Genomic DNA, 22,210 nt, shown 5'->3' with positions numbered 1-22,210 from the left:
TTTCAAAAGTACCATGAAATTGTAATAATTCTGATTTGGGAAAACAAATGGTTTGGAAATTATGAATTATGGGAATTGTTTGAGTAATTAAAAATGAAAAAATTTCTTGATTAAATTGGGTCGTTACAAGTTGGTATCAAAGCCTTGGTTTGATGGATTCGGGCACATTCTCGGGTGTGTCGGGAATCAAACTAAGGAAGTGGTAAAAAAATTTCAAAAGAAACTTAAAAAGGATTTTAAGACAAAAAGAGGAGAGTGCAATGCGCGTGATCAGCCGAGCCAAGTAAGTGGATTCCCAAGTTGAATAGCCATGTTATATGAAATTGCTAAGTGTATGTTTTAAAATTATATACGGTTAGGAGTTGATAGCCTCAGGATGATTGATTTAGCCCATTGATCCTTTATGTGTATAATTTGCATACCTAAAAGCAACCTATAGTGATTGGTTTGACTGTTATGAGTAGGACAACCATAGGGTGTCTGGGTTTGATTCATGTGAGGGATGTGAGTCATGGTTTGTGTGGATAGCTTTGGAAGCACCAGGTAAAGCAGCAGGGTAAGGTACAAGTAGGTGTGGAAGGTAGTATTGGGCTTGTACTACTGGAAGCACAGGTGTCGTACCCAAACCCATGTTCTACCTGGGAATTCCAAAGGAAACAGTATGGAAGTAACCTTGTTATAAGTATCCTGATCATTATGTTTTGTGAAATTAGAGTCTAGCATGGTAGTTACGCGATTGGGATCAGGACCGGGATCAGGATCGGGATCGGGATCCGGATCCGGATCCGGGGCTGGTTTAGGCGGCCCTACTGTTGGTATCGAGGGGCATCCTTGACACTACCCCAGTCATCTTTGGGACGGTCAAGGAGGGTATGATGAGGATCATGGAAGAGAGGCTTAGAGCATTCAGGGCCGATATTTTTGCGGGCCAGGGTGGAGCTCGAACCCCCTCGTTTAGGGAGTTTAGGCATGTGGAGCTCCGGAGTTTTCAGGGGTTAGGGACCCCATTGTGAGCAGACGCTGGGTGGCGGATATTGAGAATGCCCAGCGCACTAGTTCTTGCCTGGATGAGGTAAAGGTTGGATTTGCTTCCTGTATGCTGAGGGACAGGGCCCGAGATTGGTGGGGTGAGATTTCTAGTCAGGTGGGAGCAGTCGGTGTGGCTGACATGTTGTGGGCCAAGTTTGTACGACGATTCGATCAGGAGTTTGCACCACCTATTGAGGTGCAACGGATGGTGAGGGAGTTTCATGATTTACACCAGACCACTGAGACTGTGGCAGAGATCACCGCCAAGTTTCGAGAGCGAGCTTTGTTGATCCCTCAGTATGCGGCAGATGAGGACTTGAGGAGGACCCGATACCACTCTATGTTGATAGAGGACATACGGGAATTTGTGAGCTTACAGGGTGCAAAACCCTGAATGAGATGGTTGATAAGGCCCGTGAGAGGGAGATGGAGTTGGAGTCCCGCACGAAGCGGAAGACTGAGCAGGTTCAGGCAGCGGGGGCCCAGGCTAAGAAGCCTAAGACCTCCGATTCTTCGAGTAAGGGCCAGCAGGGCCAGGGCCGGTGTGCCAAGTGCGGAAAATTTCATAGTGGGACTTGTCGGACAGCTGGGATGTCGGGATGCTACTCATATGGCAAGCAGGGTCACTTGAGTAAGGATTGCCCCAAGAAGGGCTTGATATGTTTTCACTGCAATCAGACAGGCCATAAAAAGGCCAATTGTCTGAGGTTGCAAGGAGGAGGAGGAGGATCTGTGGCAGCGCCCGCGCCCGCCACTATGAGGATTACTGATGGCCGCCCTAAGGCGGAGGTTCCAGCGGTGAAGAGCCGCGTATTCCAGCTGACTACCGAGGAGGCTCGGGCCGCGCCAGACATTGTGGCTGGTATGTTTTCATTATCCTCAATCTCTTTTATGTTAAATGTTTGTATGTATGCTTATTATGCTTTGTATAGGGACCTTTCTGGTCAATGGTATGACGGCCCATGTCTTATTATTCGGGGGCTACCCGATCTTTTGTATCTCTTGCGCTTAGCAAGAAATTCTGAGACCCTCCGGGGACTCTGGATACCCTGCTCGAGGTGGGAATTGTAGATGATCAAACTGTGAGTGCTGCGAGGGTGTGTCGGGATTGCATCCTAAATGTGCACGACGAGAGGTTTCGCGTTGATTTGGTTCCCAGACCATTGCGAGGATTGAAGGTGATTATTAGGATGGACTGGCTAGGGGCGAATGGGGCCATGATCGATTGCGAGCGGCAGTTGGTCCGGGTTCGAACCCCAAGGGGGGGGGGAGAACTGGTTATCCACGGCGAGAGGACCGCCCAGGGTCCGACCCTTTGTTTAGCCGCGAGGGCGAGGAGGTTTTTGCAGCAGGGTTGCATGAGATTTTTGGCCTATGTTTCAGATATACGAATGGAGGCGGTGACAGATATCGATGGTGTACCAGTGGTGCGGGATTTTCGGGACGTTTTTCCCGAAGAGTTACATGGGGTGCCTCCGAAGAGGCAGGTGGAGTTTCGAATTGATCTGGTACTCGGTGCCGCCCCGATAGCAAAGGAACCATATCGGTTGGCGCGCACCCAAGATGCAGGAATTATCTGCACAGCTTCAAGAGCTACTAGACCGAGGGTTCATCCGTCCGAGTAGTTCTCCATGGGGAGCTACGATCCTTTTCGTGAAAAGGAAGGACGGGTCGCACCAGATTTGCATCGATTACAGGGAGCTGAATAAGCTGACGGTGAAGAACCGTTATCCTTTGCCTAGGATTGACGACCTGTTTGATCAGCTTCAGGGAGCATCGTGGTTCTCTAAGATTGATCTCCGGTCAGGGTATCATCAGATGAGGATTCGGTATGAGGATTAACCGAAGACAGCTTTCAGGACTTGTTATGGGCATTATGAGTTCGTGGTGATGCCATTCGGTCTCACCAATGCTCCGGCCGCGCTCATGGATCTCATGAATCGGGTGTGCAGGCCGATGTTGGATCAGTCGGTGATTGTTTTTATTGATGATATCCTGGTCTACTCCAAGACCAGGGAACAACATGAGCAGCATTTGAGAGAGGTATTAGAGACCTTGAGGGCAGAGAAGTTGTATGCTAAGTTCTTCAAGTGTGATTTTTGGTTGAGAGAAGTGTAGTTTTTGGATCATGTCGTTAATCAAGAGGGTATTTCGGTTGACCCAATGAAGGTGGAGGATGTGATGCGATGGGAGGTACTGAGGAATGCCTCGGAGATTCGTAGCTTCCTGGTCTTAGCGGGTTATTATCGGAGATTTATCCAGGATTTCTCCAAGACTGCGGTGCCATTGACCTGCTTGACCAAGAAGAATGTGGCTTTTCGATGGGGTGAGGATCAGCAGAGGGATTTTGAGACTCTGAGGCAGAAGTTATGTGAGACTCCGATCCTAGTATTGCCCGAGGGATTGGACGATTTCGTGGTATATTGTGATGCATCAATTTCAAGTCTGGGTGCAGTACTGATGCAGAGGGGACGTGTGATCGCATATGCCTCGAGGCAGTTGAAGCCTCACGAGGCAAATTACCCTACGCATGACCTCGAGTTGGGGGCAGTGGTGTTTGCCCTCAAGATTTGGAGGCACTATTTATATGGGGTGAAATTCATTGTGTATACCGATCACCAGAGTTTGAAGTACTTAATGGACCAGAAAAACCTGAATATGCGTCAGAGGAGATGGTTGGATGTGCTAAATGACTATGACTGTGAGATCCTATACCACCCTGGGAAGGCCAATGTGGTGGCCGATGCCTTGAGTCGCAAAGCGACGGGGCCGCCGATCAGGGATATTTGTTTGAGGGTGACGGTAAGCTCACCCTTGATAGACATGATTCGAGAAGCTCAAGTCGAGGGGGTGAAGAAGGAGAACTAGAAATTGGAAAGAATTAGGGGGCAGTATCCTTTGTTTGTTAAGGATAGTCGTGGCTTGTTGACGTAGTGTGGCCGAGTATGGGTGCCGATGTCCGGGGGGTGAGGCAGAGATTGTTAGAGGAGGCGCATAAGTCCAAATTTTCTATACACCAGGTGCGACAAAAATGTATAGGGATTTGAGGATGAGCTATTGGTGGCCATGCATGAAGCGGGAGATTGCCGGGTATGTGGAGCGATTCTTGACCTGTAGGAAGGTCAAGGCCGAGCACCAGCGACCTCATGGTAAGGTTCAGCCACTACCCATTCCCATATGGAAGTGGGAAGAGATTGATGGGTTTTGAGCATTCTAACACTTCCTAAGTGTACATGCAACCCTAATAAACCTTGGATCTATGTTTGTCTAAGATACATGCAAATAATGATTTTTCCAAGGTTCATATCCTAACTAGCATGGCATGGGGAACTTGAATCAAATAAAGCTAGTAGAAACACTTACCTTGTAGTTGTAGTTGATTCCTTGGAGTTTTAGAGCCTAGCACCAATAGTGTGAATGCCTCAAATGGAAATCACAAATCACCACAAACTTGGAACTTTGAGAGAATAGTTACTACTATCTTGAAATCAGCCCTCTTGCTCTACTCACTTTAACTAGTGTGATTTCAACAACCAAAGCCTCCTTTATATAATGTGGTGGATTAGGGTTACATCCATGTAAACCCTAATACCCATGTCTCTTCATTTCCATGAGATCCATGAGTTAAAGCTCCATGGAGTATCCATGGACTTTCCATGCAAGCCTAGCCCATTCCAAATAAGCATTGGCCCACACTATATAAATATAGAAGCCCATATTTAATTAGTAATACTTTTGATCTCTAAATTAATCCTAGATTAACTATAGATCAATACTAATTAAATAATATGATCTTATATTAATATATTAGAACTTATAATATATTAATAAATCATAACTTGTACTATTCTCAAAAGATTATCCATAAATTGTTCGGGTGAAGTGCAACTGTTGGGTAGCAGATTCGTTTGTGTATTGCGTCATTGGGCTCGGTTTATAGTCCAATGTTTTGCACTCCGGTTTGGGCCTGTCCAACCGTGAGTTGTAGGGTTTAGTATATAATAATATGCTTGCATGCATATTAGGTTAACGATCTAGAAGACGAGAGCATTATGATAGCATTACAGTTTTCTTTCGAGCTCTTCTGAGGATTGTTTTATAATCATTTGACTTTGTTCGATCCATTCTTGAGTTGTTTACTATTTCGTATTCTTGCTGTTTACTCTTTATTTTACATGTTTAAGATCTAATCGGTCTTCAAGTTTAGATTTAAACTTATCAGCAACCCAAATGGAACATGCCGGGTCGGGTCAAGTACATACCAAATATAGTTATGGACTTAGACACTATATCCAACAGTGTCCCACTTGGATAAGTCTAATAACTATAGTTGCAAGTATGAATTCAGGAACCGATCAGCAATCGTAGCTCTTTAAACTATGTTGAACTAGAACACACCATTTTAGATAAGTGATCATACAATCCTTTGTTCTAGATACCAGCCGGACAAATACATGGAACATGGTCTTACTTATTGTCCAGCATTTGTTTCCCGATTTCCGATTTGTTTGACATAGAACTTAACTGAACACATCAATTTAGTTCTGACCGGGCCCGGTACATAGGTCAAAACAAAGTCATCGAGGGGCCCAGATATCGCTTCTAATCCTAGAAGGAACATATAAACTTCGACTCATATGTTTGTTCTACCACTCATTGAATTATACACAAAGGCACGTTTTATAACACCGAGTTACCAATGCGTTTTCGTACAATCAATGCATAACCAACTTGTAAGTACTCTAGGTTTGAAGACTTATATGATATTACCATCTCACGATCACTTGAGATGAATTCCATGAAGTGATTCCAGTGAGCGTGGGTTGAGTCCAATGCTCAGAACTTATGAGCACTCATGATTGTTGTAGCCATGTCCAACACCATAGACCTCTGCAACCAATCATGACAGTCTTGATTCATACCTACTTCCAACATATGGCCGACTGTGGAGGTTTGAATAATATGATATACGAAACATAATTATTCTGGAAGTCAAAACATGCAAAAGAAATATAGTAAACAGTTGACAAGTGATAACAACACTTTACTCATAAATAACAACTTTTATTTATCATCAAATGTCAGTTACATTTTTACAAATTTCTAGATTATCTAACTACTAAAACTAATATCATCCTTCAACCCTATGCTCTGAGCATGCTGGAGATGCTTAGCCCGAGTCAGTCCCTTCGTGAGGGGATCTGCTGGGTTCTCATCCGATGATACTCTCTTTGCCACGAGGATTCCTTCTTCTATTCGATGTCTGATGAAGTGATATTTTCTGTCAATGTGCCTGGATCTTCCATGATCTCTTGGTTCCTTGGCTAAGGCAACCGCACTATTGCTGTCACAAAAAATTTCCATTGGCTCCTTTATAGCTGGTACAACTCCAAGGTCTCCAATGAAGTTCTTTAGCCATATCGCCTCCTTTGCTGCCTTGCTTGCTGCTATATACTCTGATTCACAAGTAGAATCAGCTACTGTCTCCTGCTTGGAAATTTTCCAAGTAGTTGCCCCTCCGTTTAGGGTAAAGACCCAGCCCGACTGAGAGCGGAAATTATCCCTGTCAGTCTGAAAGCTAGCAACACTGTACCCTACAACTCTCAAGTCATCACTTCCACCAAGGGTAAGGACCCAGTCCTTAGTCCTTCGCAGGTACTTGAGTATATTCCTTACCGCAGTCCAGTGTGCCTTGCCAGGGTTCCCCTGATACCTGCTAACCATGCTCAAGGAAAAGGCTACATCAGGTCGAGTACAAGTCATAGCATACATGACTGAGCCTACAGCCGAAGCATAAGGTACTCGAGTCATTTCTGCTATCTCAGCCTCAGTACTTGGGCTCTGAGCTTTACTCAATCTGGCGTTACTCTAGATAGGTAATTCACCTTTCTTGGAATTATGCATGTTGAATCTTTTCAACACTTTATCCACATAGGTGCTTTGACTAAGTCCAATTAGTCTTTTACTCTTGTTTCTCAAAATCCTTATCCCTAGGATATAGGCAGCTTCACCAAGGTCCTTCATAGCGAAACACTTCCCAAGCCAGGACTTAACTTCCTGCAGAGTTGGGATGTCATTTCCTATGAGTAGTATGTCATCCACATACAATACCAAAAAGCTAACTATACTCCCACTAGCCTTGATATAGACAAAAGATTCATCTTCACTCCTTGAAAAGACAAATTCCTTGACTTTCTCATCAAAGCAAAGATTCCATCTGCGAGGTGCCTGTTTCAATCCATAAATGGATTTCTCGAGTTTACACACTCTATTGGGGTACTCTGTACTGACAAAACCCTCTGGCTGAACCATTTAAACATCTTCAGCCAACTTTCCATTAAGGAAAGCGGTTTTGACATCCATATGTCATATTTCATAATCATGAAATGCAGCAATGGCTAACAGAACCCTAATAGACTTTATCTTGGCCACTGGTGAAAAGGTCTCATCATAATCAACTACCGGAGTTTGAGAATAACCCTTTGCAACCAGTCGTGTCTTATATGTGTGTACATTACCATCCATGTCGGTCTTCTTCTTGAAGATCCATTTGCAACCAACTACCTTACGATCAAGTACATGGTCAACCAAGTTCCAAACTTGATTATCATACATGGACTGTATCTCGCTATCCATAGCCTCTTTCCATTTAGAAGACTCGGGGCCTGCCATAGCTTCCGCGTAACTGTTAGGTTCATCCAAACCTACTAGTGTCTCATCACTAATAAGTGTCTCACCTTCTACAGAAATATGGAAACCATAGTAATGCTCAGGTGCATTCCTAACTCTCGTGGAACGTCTCAGAGGTATAGACTCACCAATTGGCTCAACAGGAGTTTCCTCCTCAAGTTGAGGGCTAGGGTTTGAAGTTCCTTCACCACTTGACTCTTGAAGTTCTTCAAGGTCAATTTGCCTCCCACTGTCTCCTTGGCTTATAAACTCTCTCTCTCTCTCGAAAGACTCCTCTTCTTGCTACAAAGACCACATTATCACTAGGTCTGTAGAAGAGATAACCAAAGGATCTTTGTGGGTAGCCGATGAAAATACACCTCTCGCTTCGGGGTTCTAGCTTATCATGAGACTCGCGCCTCACGAAAGCTTCGCAACCCCAAATCTTGATGTGGTCTAGTTTGGGTACTTTACCAGTCCACATCTCGTGAGGAGTTTTGGCAACTTTCTTTGTAAGGACTAGATTAAGGATATGGGCGGCAGTCTCTAAGGCATACCCCCAAAATGAGATTGGTAGCAAAGCTCGACTCATCATGGAACGAACCATATCCAACAAGGTTCGATTACGCCTCTCAGCTACACCATTCAACTGTGGTGTCCTAGGAGGTGTCAATTGTGAGACAATCCCACATTCCCTAAGATAGTTGAGGAACTCTGAACTAAGATACTCACCACCTCGATCGGATAGAAGCATCTTAATGTTCCTGTCCAATTGATTCTTGACTTCTTGTTTAAATTCCTTAAACCTTTCTAAAGTTTCTAACTTATGCTTGATGAAGTAGACATATCCATATCTACTGTAATCATCAGTAAAAGTCAAATAATAACGATTAGCATCCCTTGTGGCATGCTTGAAGGGTCCACACACATCCGTGTGTACAAGATCCAACAAACCTTCACCCCTTTCACAAGAACCAGTGAAGCGTGACTTTGTCATTTTTCCAAGTAAGCATGATTCGCAACTATCATCTGACTTTAAGTCAAATGACTCCAAAACTCCATCCTTTTGGAGTTGGCCTATGCGTTTCTTGCTTATATGTCCAAGACAACAATGCCATAATGATGCTTTATCCAAGTTATTATTATTAATAGAATCAATACACATCACATTATTTCCTAAGTTATCTACAACAGACACAGCTTCATACACACCATCACAAGGTAATGCTTTAAAATAAAGAACATAATTAAAGAAAGCATCAATAGAACCAACTTCATTATTAAATGAAAAGGTAAACCCTTGTTTATACAATGCATGAAAGGAAATAATATTTCTTACCATTTCTGGAGAGTAACAACAATTATTCAAATCTAAATTAAACCCACTACTTAGCGATAAAGTATAAACTCCAATCTTGGTGACAGGTGTAACTTTCCTATTCCCCATGATTAAGTTTTTCCTTCCTTTCTCCACATTCTCAATTCTTCTTAGTCCCTGCAAGTCACAACAAATATGAATACCACAACCATTATCAAGGACCCAAGAGTTAGAATTGGGTGAGTTATTAGAGATGATAGTGTAAATACCTGCATGGTTGGGTTTAACATTCCCATCCTTTACATCTTTCTGGTACTTTGGGCAGTTCCACTTCCAATGTGCTTTTTTATGACAATAGAAGCATTCAGCCTCTTTTGGGTCAGACGAAGGAGTGACGAAACCTTTCTTGGTTCCAGAAGAGGAGCCTTCAAGGGTCTTAGCCTTGGTACCCTTCGAGGGGCTCTTCCTCTTCTTACCCTTCCCTTTCCCGTTTGCCAAGACAGGGGCGGAGTTGGTAGGAGTAGAAGTAACAATCGCCTTACCTTTAAGACCACTTTCCGCGGTCTTTAAGAGTCCTTGAAGTTTGCTGAGTGTGACCTCTTCCTTGTTCATGTGGTATGTCATGCGGAATTGATCATAACATGAAGGTAAGGAGTGCAAAATGATATCTATTGCAAGCTCCTCGGGAAATTTCACATTAAGCTTCAACAAACGATCCACAAATCTTTGCATTTTCTGCATGTGGCCCGTGATGGGTTCACCAACCTTCATGCGAGTTGTTATCATGGAGGAGATGATTTCATACCTCTCTTGACGAGCACTTTGATGGTATCTTTCCATCAAGTCTTGGTGCATCTCAAAGGGGTGGAAATCTTCATAGGATTTTTGGAGATCCGCGGTCATGGTGGCCATCATGATGCATGCCACTTTGGTGGCATCTCTTTCATGTGCCGTAAAATTAGCGATCTCTTGAGGAGTTGCGACTGTCTCATCAATCTCCTTAAGCTCCTTATCGAGGACATATTCCTTGCCCTCGTAGCGAGTAATCATTCTGATGTTTCTGATCCATTCATTAAAGTTGGATCCATCAAAAGTGACTTTCCTACATAAGTTCATAAGAGTAAAGGAGCCACTAGGAGTAGAGCCAGAAGCAACATTGTTTGCAGACATCTGAAAAAGAAGAAAGAAAGCATTAGTTTAGATATAGAGGTAGTCCTTAATAAAACACCCAAAGGTAGTATTAAGGCTAGGACCCAATGACAAAATATTATACTTAGAAGAGGTATGCCATAATCTAAGTAATAACATATTTGAAAGGTAGGTGAATGACGATTCACCAATTTCCACCAAAAAATGAAATATTAAATATCAGGTTTTAATTTGGTACTTAGAAATTCCTAGATTCTTTTTGAGATTCAATGAACTTTTCAAAGGCATGTTTCAATCTCGAGTGTGCCCTCCAAGTTTTGTGACTGGGATGCTGAGGATCACAAAATGAGGTGTGAAGTAACCATGCAAATTACTTGATACCCTTAATGTATTACCCCTCAATCGATGTGCCGGTTAACCACACACGCTCCATCGATACTATGATAAACATTAAGTCACCCTCTACCTACCTTGTTAAGTCCAAGTTAGTGTGGCGGTTAACCACACATGCTCCACTAACGACTTAGACAAAGTGTAAAGTGTAATTTCATGGATTAGCACCTTATTCACATTTTTCCTAAAGTAACTAAGATTAGGAATTTAATAAAACATTTTAGTTACTTTATAATATTCATCATACTTTAAATAAGAATTTATAAGTCCTTGTCCTATCCGTTCGGCTAACGACCCTCCACCAGTCAAGCAAGCGGTGGGTGAGAGTGGACACCCATTAAGTTACCATTTTATAGGCAACAACCTTATACCCACCTTATAGACCGGTTTCGTGAATGAGGCGTACTAGCGGTAAGACGACTTTGATCTTATACATATATATTATTATTAACTTATAATATTATAAGTATAAGGGTTGAATTTTAACTTTTAAAATTCTAAGGGTTGGAAATAAAGTTTTTTTAATATGACTTTACTTGTTCCAGAACTTGAGGGCAAGTTTTGTAAACTTTCAAAACTTTTTATTTCTTGTAACTTATGAGTTAAATAGAGTAATAAAATGAAGACTCTTCATTTTTCTAACTCTTGTGTTCTTTTAATGGTTTTTAATTCAAGTGTGACTCTTGGTTTTCCATAACTTGAGGACAAGTTATGGACTCCATTAAAACACATTATGATCAAGAATTAAACTATCAAGTAGGTTACAAACAATTCCTATGATCATCTAAACACCATAAGATCAAGAACATGAACATGAACACTTTCATGAATCAAAACTACACTCAAAACTTTGTAATTTTGATAACTTGTTGTTGTAAATGGATTAGCATGAACATTACACCATCTAAAATAAGTTTTCAAGTACCAAAACAGTTTAAGGTAATGTTCCTAGTCCATTTCCAGCAACTAAAGTCAAAAATTTGCATTCTGAGGCTCCTACTCGTCGAGTGCATGAACCTACTCGGCGAGTAGGTTGAAGATACACATGAACTCGGCGAGTCCCACCATGGACTCGGCGAGTTCATCAGGTAGACAACAAGTTTTTCGACTTTTTCCAATATTCTGCATCAAGTATCAAACAAACAAGCATTGGCTCTGATACCACTGATGGGTTTTGAGCATTCTAACACTTCCTAAGTGTACATGCAACCCTAATAAACCTTGGATCTATGTTTGTCTAAGATACATGCAAATAATTATTTTTCCAAGGTTCATATCCTAACTAGCATGGCATGGGGAACTTGAATCAAATAAAGCTAGTAGAAACACTTACCTTGTAGTTGTAGTTGATTCCTTTGAGTTTTAGAGCCTAGCACCAATAGTGTGAATGCCTCAAATGGAAATCACAAATCACCACAAACTTGGAACTTTGAGAGAATAGTAACTACTATCTTGAAATCAGCCCTCTTGCTTTACTCACTTCAACTAGTGTGATTTCAAGAACCAAAGCCTCCTTTATATAGTGTGGTGGATTAGGGTTACATCCATGTAAACCCTAATACCCATGTATCTTCATTTCCATGAGATCCATGGGTTAAAGCTCCATGGAGTATCCATGGACTTTCCATGCAAGCCTAGCCCATTCCAAATAAGCATTGGCCCACACTATATAAATATAGAAGCCCATATTTAATTAGTAATACTTTAGATCTCTAAATTAATCCAAGATTAATTATAGATCAATACTAATTAAATAATATGATCTTCTATTAATATATTAGAACTTATAATATATTAATAAATCATAACTTGTACTATTCTCAAAATATTATCCATAAATTGTTCGGGTGAAGTGCAACCCAAATGGACCATGCCGGGTCGGGTCAAGTACATACCAAATATAGTTATGGACTTAGACACTATATCCAACAGAGATCACTATGGATTTTATCACGAAGCTACCGCAGACAGCGAGGGGAGTCGATGCCATATGGGTGATTGTGGATAGACTGACGAAGAGTGCTCACTTCATTCCGATCTCCGAGAGTATATCTGCAGAGAAGTTGGCAGACATTTATGTTCGAGAGGTGGTGGCAAGGCACGGAGTGCCGATATCAGTGGTTTCAGATAGAGATGTTTGGTTTACATCCAGGTTTTGGAGGAAGTTCCATGAGGAACTGGGTACCCAGCTGCATTTTAGTACGACATATCACCCCCAGACCGACGGCCAAAGTGAGAGGACGATCTAAACATTGGAGGATATGCTGCGGGCATGTGTGCTGGATTTCGGAGGGAGTTAGGATACGTACCTCCCACTGGCAGAGTTTTCATACCATAACAGCTATCATGCCAGTATTGACCGAGCACCATTCGAGATGTTATATGGACAGAGGTGTGGGACCCCAGTATGCTGGGATGAGGTCGGACATCGGGTTTTAGGGAGCACGGAGGTGGTACTCGAGACCACCAGACTGATTCAGTAGGTGCGCGATAGATTGCGAGTCGCGCAGAGTCGTCAGAAAATCTATGCGGACCGGCGTCGATCAAACCTCGAGTTTCAGGAAGGAGACGTTGTCTTACTGAAGGTGTCACTCTGGAAAAGGATTATCCGGTTCCGCAAGAGGGGAAAATTGGGGCCTCGGTTCATAGGTCCGTTCAGGATCATAGCCTGGGTGGGCAAGGTGGCATATCGTTTAGAACTCCTAGAGGAGCTTAGTCGGATTCACAACACCTACCATGTGTCTCAGCTCTGGAAGTGTGTTGCCGATGAGTCTTCAGTCATATCCTTGGATGACATTCAGTTGGATGGGAGCCTGAATTATGTCGAGAGACCAGTTGCGATTCTAAAGACGAAGACGAAAAAGCTCCGTAATAAGGAAGTGAAGTTGGTAAAGGTGCAATGGCAGCACCGAAAGGGTTCTGAATGGACTTGGGAACCGGAAAGTGAGATGCGAGGCTTCTATCCGGAGTTGTTTGGACTAGCAGGCTTCGAGGAGGAAGCCTAATTCAAGTGGGGGAGAGTTGTAGCACCCTGATCCTTAGGTATTAATATTAACATTTCGGTTTTGGATTTTGCAAAAACCTACTCGGCGTGTTGGCCATCCTACTCTCCGAGTAGTAGCGGGTTTGGACGCAGGGTTTAATGATCTACTCACCGAGTCCATTATGGTACTCGACGAGTAGACGCTGGCAGATGAAACCCTAGATTCCAGGGCCTTGCACCCTATTTAAAGGGTCATTAGCCTCCCTTGGCCTCCCCTTTACAGCTCTATACCTCCTTAAAACCCTAATTCGAGTGTGAGTGTGTTCTTGGTGATTTTGAAGCTTGAATGAGGGATTTGGTGAAGGAATCACTTGACGAATCAAGCTAGAAGAAGCAAAGGCTCGTGGGGATTCTAGATCTACTTATGTGGAGCACTTTCTGAAGGTATTAAGCTGTCTCTTGGTTCATTTCCACCCAAAACCCTCTTGTGCATGGATTCTAAGAAAGGGCTTTTGTGTTTAAGCCAAGATCTGAAGTTGTAACTTCAGATCTGAACTCCTTTTGGCCTTAAGATGCATAAAGTTATCAGTTGAGCTTAGCATGTACCTTTCCTCAAGTGTATGACCCCATAGATTATCAATCAAGACTCGGTGAGTCGGTTGAAGGCTACCTAGAACTCGGCGAGTTGAAGGAACAACTCGACGAGTCGAGTTAGATTTCCCAATGGTTGGATGTTCGTAGACGTGTCGAGTGTCAAGCAAGGGAACTCGACGAATGACCATAGATTATTAATCAAGACTGTATGAACTCGACGAGTCGCCTCGATGACTCGACGAGTCGCCTCGATGACTCGACGAGTAGATGTTATTCTGGGAAACTTGCCGAGTCACTAGCTGTACTCGGCGAGTTAGGGTCAACAGGGACCGTTGACTTGAACTTGACTGTAGTTGACCAGGATGGACTTTGGGAAATGACTAGATATTGTATGGCACTTTTTAGGCAGTTGCGTGGAGCAGCCCGTGGGGTACATTTGATCGCAAAGTGTCAGTTCAACATTTGTGATAGGTTAGTCTTCTCACCATACCGATGGGTCTAAGGCACCAAGGCCGACCCATTATGTGATTATGACATATGTGGTAGACATTATGTGTTCTGTTATCTGATTGCATGTTATAGATGAAGACCCCGGGGGAAGCCCGTGACATTGGATATAAGACCATGTGGGGTAGCCCATGGCAGTCCTAGTTGAAGACTATGCGGGGTAGCCCATGGCATTGGATGTAAGGCCATGTGGGGGAGCCCATGGCAGTCCTAGGTAGAGACCATGTGGGGTAGCCCATGGCATTTTCATATGTTTCATGTATGCATGGCTTACGTGATATATGTGTAGCTTTTATAGCTAACATGATATATGATATGTGGTTTGTGTGTGTGGTATGCTCTGGGAAACTCACTAAGCATTTCGCTTACAGGTTGTTGATTGTTTCAAGTACTTCAGAGTCGAAGGGCAAAGGCAAGGCGTGATGACGTGGCGTGCACTCTACCTCTCTTTTTGTGTGATGGGACTATCTGTTGTTTTCAAAAGTACCATGAAATTGTAATAATTGTGATTTAGGAAAACAAATGGTTTGGAAATTATGAATTATGGGAATTTTTTGAGTAATTAAAAATGAAAAAATTTCTTGATTAAATTGGGTCGTTACAAAAGGGCTCATAAACATGTGGGCTAATAATATATGGGCTAAAAATAATTTCAGTTATTGAAGAATCTTTGATTGTGTAATTGTGGTTATTTACAAGAGTGCATCACTATGATCAACTTAATTATGTTCAAATCTGTGTTTTCACAATTGTATTTTGTTGTTGCTAATTACAAAAATAAATGATGAGTATCAGGTCAAGATGTGAGACTCTTGTTAATTACACAAAATATGTTATCACATTTCTTTAATTTTCAATCATTTTTTGACAGGATTTTGGGTAATCAACCTCTGGTTGTTCCTGTAACCAAGTTAGAAAAAGAACAACAAGACTCTCATGTCCAATATCATCACTACTATTTTGTTGATAACAAAGTAAGATATGTAGGAGTTAGTAAACAATTGTTTTCTTAGTAACGTGAATAATTCATTCCAACAACATATCATATCATCATATATATCATATCTGACTTGTCTTAAAATTTAAAATCATGTAGATGAAGAAATACAAGTATTTAATCAACAACCATTGAACACTCACAGTCAAGTTTCACATTCGCATATGCAGGAATTGTGGCATTTGAAGTTAAATCTTTCAGGTGAGATATGATATAGTTTATAATTCTCATAAAATATTACTTTTTGGAGGTTAATTATTAATTATCCATGTTTTTTTGTTTTTTTGAGCAGTGTTAAGCATCAATATAATGGTGAATGGAACCAAGATACTCGCCTGACAACTTGCAACCTCATGCAAAAAATTGGTCGCCAGAGTTGATCTACCAAGAGAAAATGATGAAAAGAAACCAGATCATCTTCACTTGTGATGTGATACTTTGATCTAGGACTTGAGATACGATCGAACCAAAAAAGCACTAAACGTACGGACGAAGTTCTAAACCAGAAAATAAATACAAAATGTGAGGTCATTTTTAAAAAAATCCCAGTTGTTGGTACCTGCTGAATTTGATTTTTTTTTGAAAAAAAAAGGGTCTAAAAAGAAATATACATATATATATATATATATATATATATATATATATATATATATATATATATATATATGCTAGTTTATAAACCGTGGGAACCACGATTACAAAATAAATTAAATTTCATAGTAAAAATTCATAAACTATTTATCAATTATTTTAAATAAATCAATAATTAAGAGATATACCAAAATTTTAAAGTTATTATAACATCAAATTTAACATATAATTAGAAAAAGTAAATTTGAATTTTGAAGTGTTACCTAATATATCTTTTTGACATTTGTCATAGTATTAATGAGGAGTTGTATTAGATTGACAAATAGAGATTAAAACTATCCTTTTATTAGAATATATATATATATATATATATATATATATATATATATATATATATATATATATATATATATATATATATATATATATATATATATATATATATATATATATAGAGGTGGGTTCAATTGAGAAAATAAAAAAGGTTGAGAATGGGGGAATCATTCTAAGCCACTCATTTAATTAGCCTCTAAACATAAAGGACACGATGGCAAACTTGTAAATATGATTTAATAGCCTTCAATCAGAAATACGTAAGTGTAGAGAATTAGATAACAGTTGAAATTCATCCTAATCGATCGTTTATCATCTAAATTTCTTTTCCAACCTTCAACAATCATCCAGATTTCTTCAATTAAATCATTGATCAACGTCATCCTGTGTTAATCAATCATTGATATTCGTCAATAACACGTGTTGACAACAAAAATTCGTTTTTTGCTCTTTCAATCCAACCTTCAAATTCTGCTTGAATACGATTAGATATTCAACATCTACGATTAATTATACTCCCAGCGTTATTAAATCAACATCATCGATAATCAACAAAAAATCCACTTCATATCATTCATTCAACATCGATTTTTTCAAATAAAACTTCAAAATTGAGGTTAGAAAAAGATCAAATCGTTTTTTGTTTGAAAATTTTCATATAATTCTCAATCTATCTACTATTTTGTAAGATTTAAATAGTCAAAGTATCATGTTTTTAACATTTTTAAAAAAGTTAAATTGTATGCACTCCAACTGTTTGATGAAATACATAAACTAAATTACCACGTTATATTCATATATGAATATGTTTTCTCACCTGAATCAGTATATGATTATTAAAACAAAAAAAACGAATATGTAAGTTTGTATGTTATTCATATGTGAATAACGTATAAAAATTATATATATTTGTGAAAACACATTGTAATATTCATATGTGAATATACTATGTAATATTCACATGTGATATACCATGTAATACTATGTAATATTCAGATATGAAAATATTATCTAACATTCACAAGTGAATACATGTAATATTCACAAGTGATTATTAAAACACAAAACAAATATGCAAGTCTATATGTTATTCATATGTGAATAATATATAAAAATTATATATATTTCTGAAAATACCTTGTAATATTGATATATGAATATACTGTGCAATATTCACATATGAATATACCAACTATTATTCATAAGTGATTATACTATGTACTATTCTAATGTGATATACCATATAATACTATACAATATTCACATATGAAAATATCATCTAATATTCATAAGTGAATATATCATCTAACATTCACAAGTGAATATACTATGTAATATTCACAAGTGAATGCATCGTCTAATATTTAAATATGAATATACTATGTTTATTATATGTTATATTCATATATGAATGATACTAAACTGTAAAAAAAATTAATCATACTTTTTATTTATAAGTGAATAACGATGTACTGTAGTAAAAAACTGATTCGTTTTTATTCATTTATGAATAATGATGAAAGCTGAAACTCTAAAAAAATATTTTATCTTAAAACTATATCAATATAGATGTCCATTTATAGAGAATAAAAAATTATAAATTTTGATATATTTAAAATTATTTTTCGATAAAAATAAAAATATTAAAAAATAAAATAAAAACTATGTTTTTGTACATATTAAGGTAATAATTAGCATAGTTTAAGGAAACATGTTTAGTTGGAAAACAAATATGCATTCCTTCCCATTTCCGCCAATACGTTGTAGGTTTTTGCGGCAAAAATAAATGATTGGCTGAGAATGATTCCTCAATTCTCAATCTCTTTTTTCTCAATTGAACCCTCTTATATATAGTAGAAGTAGCGATTTTTTCATAAAAAAATTTAAAAAAGCGTCTTGTGATCTCTAACTATTTTTTTTATTTTAGGGTTTTTTTTAAGATTTTTTGTTTTCCATAGAACCTAAACTATATATAGGAATGAGTTCTATGGAAAACAAATAACTAGGGCAACATCTACCGGAACCAATAATCAAATGACACGTGTCCATTTCTTTCTTCACAAGTAATGTATTATGGAAGTTATTGTGAAAGTGATGTGTTATCATATTTTCATTGGTTCAAATATGTGTTGCCCTAATCATTCATTTTCCATATAACTCTTCCGAAAGGTTATTTGGAAAACAAAAAAACCCTAAAAATCATAAAAATGCATAAAAAAAATACCTAGAGATCACAAAACTTTTTTTTGACATTTTTTAAGAAACAATCGCAGCTTTTTAAAGAAAATCGCTGAAAAAAAAACTTTTTTTTTATTAAAATAAAATTATTTTTTGTTTTTTTTTCAGCGAATTTTTATAAAAAGCTGCGATTTTTTATAAAAAAAAATCAAAATTTTTTTTTGTGATCTCTAAGTATTTTTTTATGCATATTTATGATTTTTAGGGTTTTTTTGTTTTCCAAATAACCTTTCCATATATATATATATATATATATATATATATATATATATATATATATATATATATATATATATATATATATATATATATAAAGAATTTTTTATGAAAATAACCAAAAAATAATTCAAAAAGTAAAACATAAAAAATAAATAATGACAAAACATGTTATTAAGGTTCATATATTTATGTGGATCTTCTATATCAGGTAATTAAATCCTTAAAAATACCATGCGATATCTGTCTGGTTCATCTCATCATCCACGAACCGCCGCCCGCTAGTGCGGCTGTCTGTCGATCTACTGTATCAGGTAAATCCTCCAATTTGTTTTGCAACTGGTGTTTGTGTTTGCTTCCTCGATAGGCCGAATATAAGGAATAAACTGCAGCAACCAAACTCGAACTTTCAAGATTGTGGCTGTTCTTAAGAATTTGGAATCTAGGCGGGGAAGTATCAGTAAATTTTTGTGTATTTCCGGGTTTTTATTTACTTATCCTATGAAATTATTTAAATTTTTATTTGCTATTTTGTGGCGTGATTTGAGGAACGACTATGGGATTTGATTCGTTGTTCAGTCAAGATCGTATCGCCAGTCTGGTTTGGTGGTTCACCTCGATCTATTATATGGTTTTGCCTAACCTTTTTGGTGGGGTTGATAGAGACTTTTTCTTTTGGATTCTTCCGCCAAATGCTGGTGGAAGTTATTGTCGCAAATATATATATTCATATTAATTTATTTGTGATAAGTAAACTTTTAGACTGTGTATATATCGGATATGCAAATCTGTTTACAGGAACCAATAACATCTTGGTTTGAAGTTTGAATCGATGTAGAAAATCATTGTTGGTTTGGCTTTGGTGATTTTAAACTAGGGTAATTAACGAAAATAATTGTAAATGTTTCTTTAATATATAATTAACGTAACTATATATCAACCGTATTATGTCAGTTATTCTTAAATTGAAATGTTTGTTCTCATGTGTTGGTATGATTGATTCAGGTGATGGAGGAAGCAATGAGAAGCAGTCCTACTCCTGAACCAAAAGTACTAGAAGATGTTACGGAGTTGATGCAGACTATACAATCACGGTTGCCTGTAAAAGCAGCAGCCAAGACAAGCGTGTTGTCCAAGTCATGGCTACATGCTTGGTCTACAATCCCTACCCTCATATTTCATGTTCCCATGGGCAACATACCGATCGAGAGGTTTGACCTTAAAAAACAACAAAGAAAGCAGTTGAAGTTGGTCTACATCGACAACACCCTAATAAGATATCTCCGTGACAACATACCAATCGAAAGGTTTGACCTAAAAATCCCAGTTGAGAGCAGGGAGCATTCTTCTCTTGCCCAAAAGTGGATCCGTTCATTGGCAACCAAAACATGTCTTAAAGAGCTTTCTCTCAACTTCATGTTATACGGTGGCTTGATGGAACTCCCAGATGAGATACTCTGCGGTGAAAACTTAACTACGATAAGAGTTTCAGGTTCACGGTGGATGAGGACTAGTGATGGTCCTCCAATCATCAACTGTGTGTCCCTACGAGAACTGTATTTCTCGGACGTGCGCATAAGTCAACAAATACTTGACCACATATTGACGTCTTGTAGGTTGCTTGCGAAGATAGAGCTAAGAAATTGTTCCAGATGGGACCTCAAAACCATCAAGGTTAAAAGCCTTCCTTGTCTTAACGAATTAAAAATTACAGAAGAAGGGCGAGTTCCTAGAGTGGAGATCAATAATGTCCCAAATCTTAGCTTCTTTAGCTGCAATCTGCTTGACCAACGGACGCATCTTGTTCCATTCAACCCTCATTCAATATCATTAGGAAGTAGTGTGACAGAATTATCGTTAGGTGGTCATGGCCTTGTGACAGACGATGCATCTCTGGACATGATCAAATCAGGGTTACCTTTTCTCGAGAGTTTGACCCTTAATATGACATTCTGGAAGTTGGAAAGCTTCCACTTCACATGCGCTTCCATCAAGAGATTTTCCTTGTTGGCTTGCAAAAACAGGCTTATCGATATACAGGTTCATGCTTTGAAATTACTTTCTTTTCACCTCAGTGGTTACACAATGCCTAGTCTCTCGTTTCCAATGTCTACTACTCTCGAGGAAATCACATTTCTGCTATATCCCAATACACCTTTTGGTGCTTCTTTTTTTCTTAAGATGAGGGAAGCACTTGAGTTATCCTTATCAAGCAAGTACTACGTTCATATAAAATTCCATCGGCGACAGTTTCCATTAGAAAAGGACCTCCTCGATGATTTAAAAACAAGGCTCCAGTTTCCTCCTGCCACAAACGTGGAAACTCTGTCATTTGCAACTTCTCCGGATGATTGCCTGGGGGAGGAGAACTCCTCAGTTTTTGATGCTTTATTTGAGATTTGCCATCCCGAGCTCGTAAATGTAAAATTGATGCTGAGGGAGTTCTTGGAGAAGAAGATGACTAGAACAATGGCCAATTGGCATCGTTACCTGCATAATTTTCAAGTAAGAAAAAAAGTTCACAAAAAAAGAGAAACCCTTTTAAATCCCCGCTTTTTAGACTGGTCTGGTTCCTATGCCGAGTTCAAACTTGAGTGATCTTAATCTTGAGGGTTGATTTATTTATTAGACTGGTCTGGTTCCTACGCTGAGTTCAAACTTGAGTGGTCTTAATCTTGAGGGTTGATTTATTTATTTAATTACTATCATAACTCGTCTTCTACTTTTCGTTACAAACATATTTAAACATAAATTACAAACTAGGTAGATGCAATATACATCGAGATATAATTTAGTTTCTAAGGATATATGCTTTGATCCACTTTATTTCTTTTCTTTTTTCAGTTAATCTATATGATATATAGATAGAGAAACTGTAATTGGAAATTGAAAATTTTGGTTTAAAATTATTGATAAGAAAATACAAATTGTGGGAGTGAATCATAGAATTTGAAACATGTATTACTTGAAAATTATTGTACTTATTGTTTTCTGACTTGTATTACTTAAAACTTATAAGTTTTGATTCATCTAGGTATATTCTTTTGTTGCTTGTATTACTTACAAGTTACAATTTTGATCAACGTGTATTTATGTCTTGTAACTTGAATTACTTATGTTCCTATCCAAATGTATTATGGTACATATAATTATCAATGTAAACGAAATTTTTGTTCTTTTTTATTATAATAAG

The 22,210-nt window shown here is 38.6% G+C and overlaps 1 protein-coding gene across 1 annotated transcript; it reads left to right on the top strand.

The window, feature by feature from the left end:
- Window positions 1-19,689: 19,689 nt before the first annotated feature.
- LOC145050695 (F-box/LRR-repeat protein At3g59210-like) lies at window positions 19,690-21,945 on the top strand. Its single transcript, XM_078998902.1, has 2 exons — window positions 19,690-19,895; window positions 20,023-21,945. The coding sequence occupies exon 2, from the start codon at window positions 20,026-20,028 to the stop codon at window positions 21,613-21,615; it is 1,590 nt and encodes a 529-aa protein (XP_078855028.1). The 5' UTR covers window positions 19,690-19,895; window positions 20,023-20,025; the 3' UTR covers window positions 21,616-21,945.
- Window positions 21,946-22,210: the final 265 nt, after the last annotated feature.

This window comes from Lactuca serriola, chromosome 5, assembly GCF_051521515.1.
Source record: "Lactuca serriola cultivar US96UC23 chromosome 5, Lser_US96UC23_V15, whole genome shotgun sequence".
NCBI lineage: Eukaryota > Viridiplantae > Streptophyta > Magnoliopsida > Asterales > Asteraceae > Lactuca > Lactuca serriola.
Note: the sequence above shows the minus strand (reverse complement) of the source record. Positions and strands in the feature narration are given on the sequence as shown.

Bases quoted from the DNA above. Each gene is read 5' to 3' on its own strand.
- LOC145050695 (XM_078998902.1), top strand. From the start codon at position 20,026: ATGGAGGAAGCAATGAGAAGCAGTCCTACTCCTGAACCAAAAGTACTA.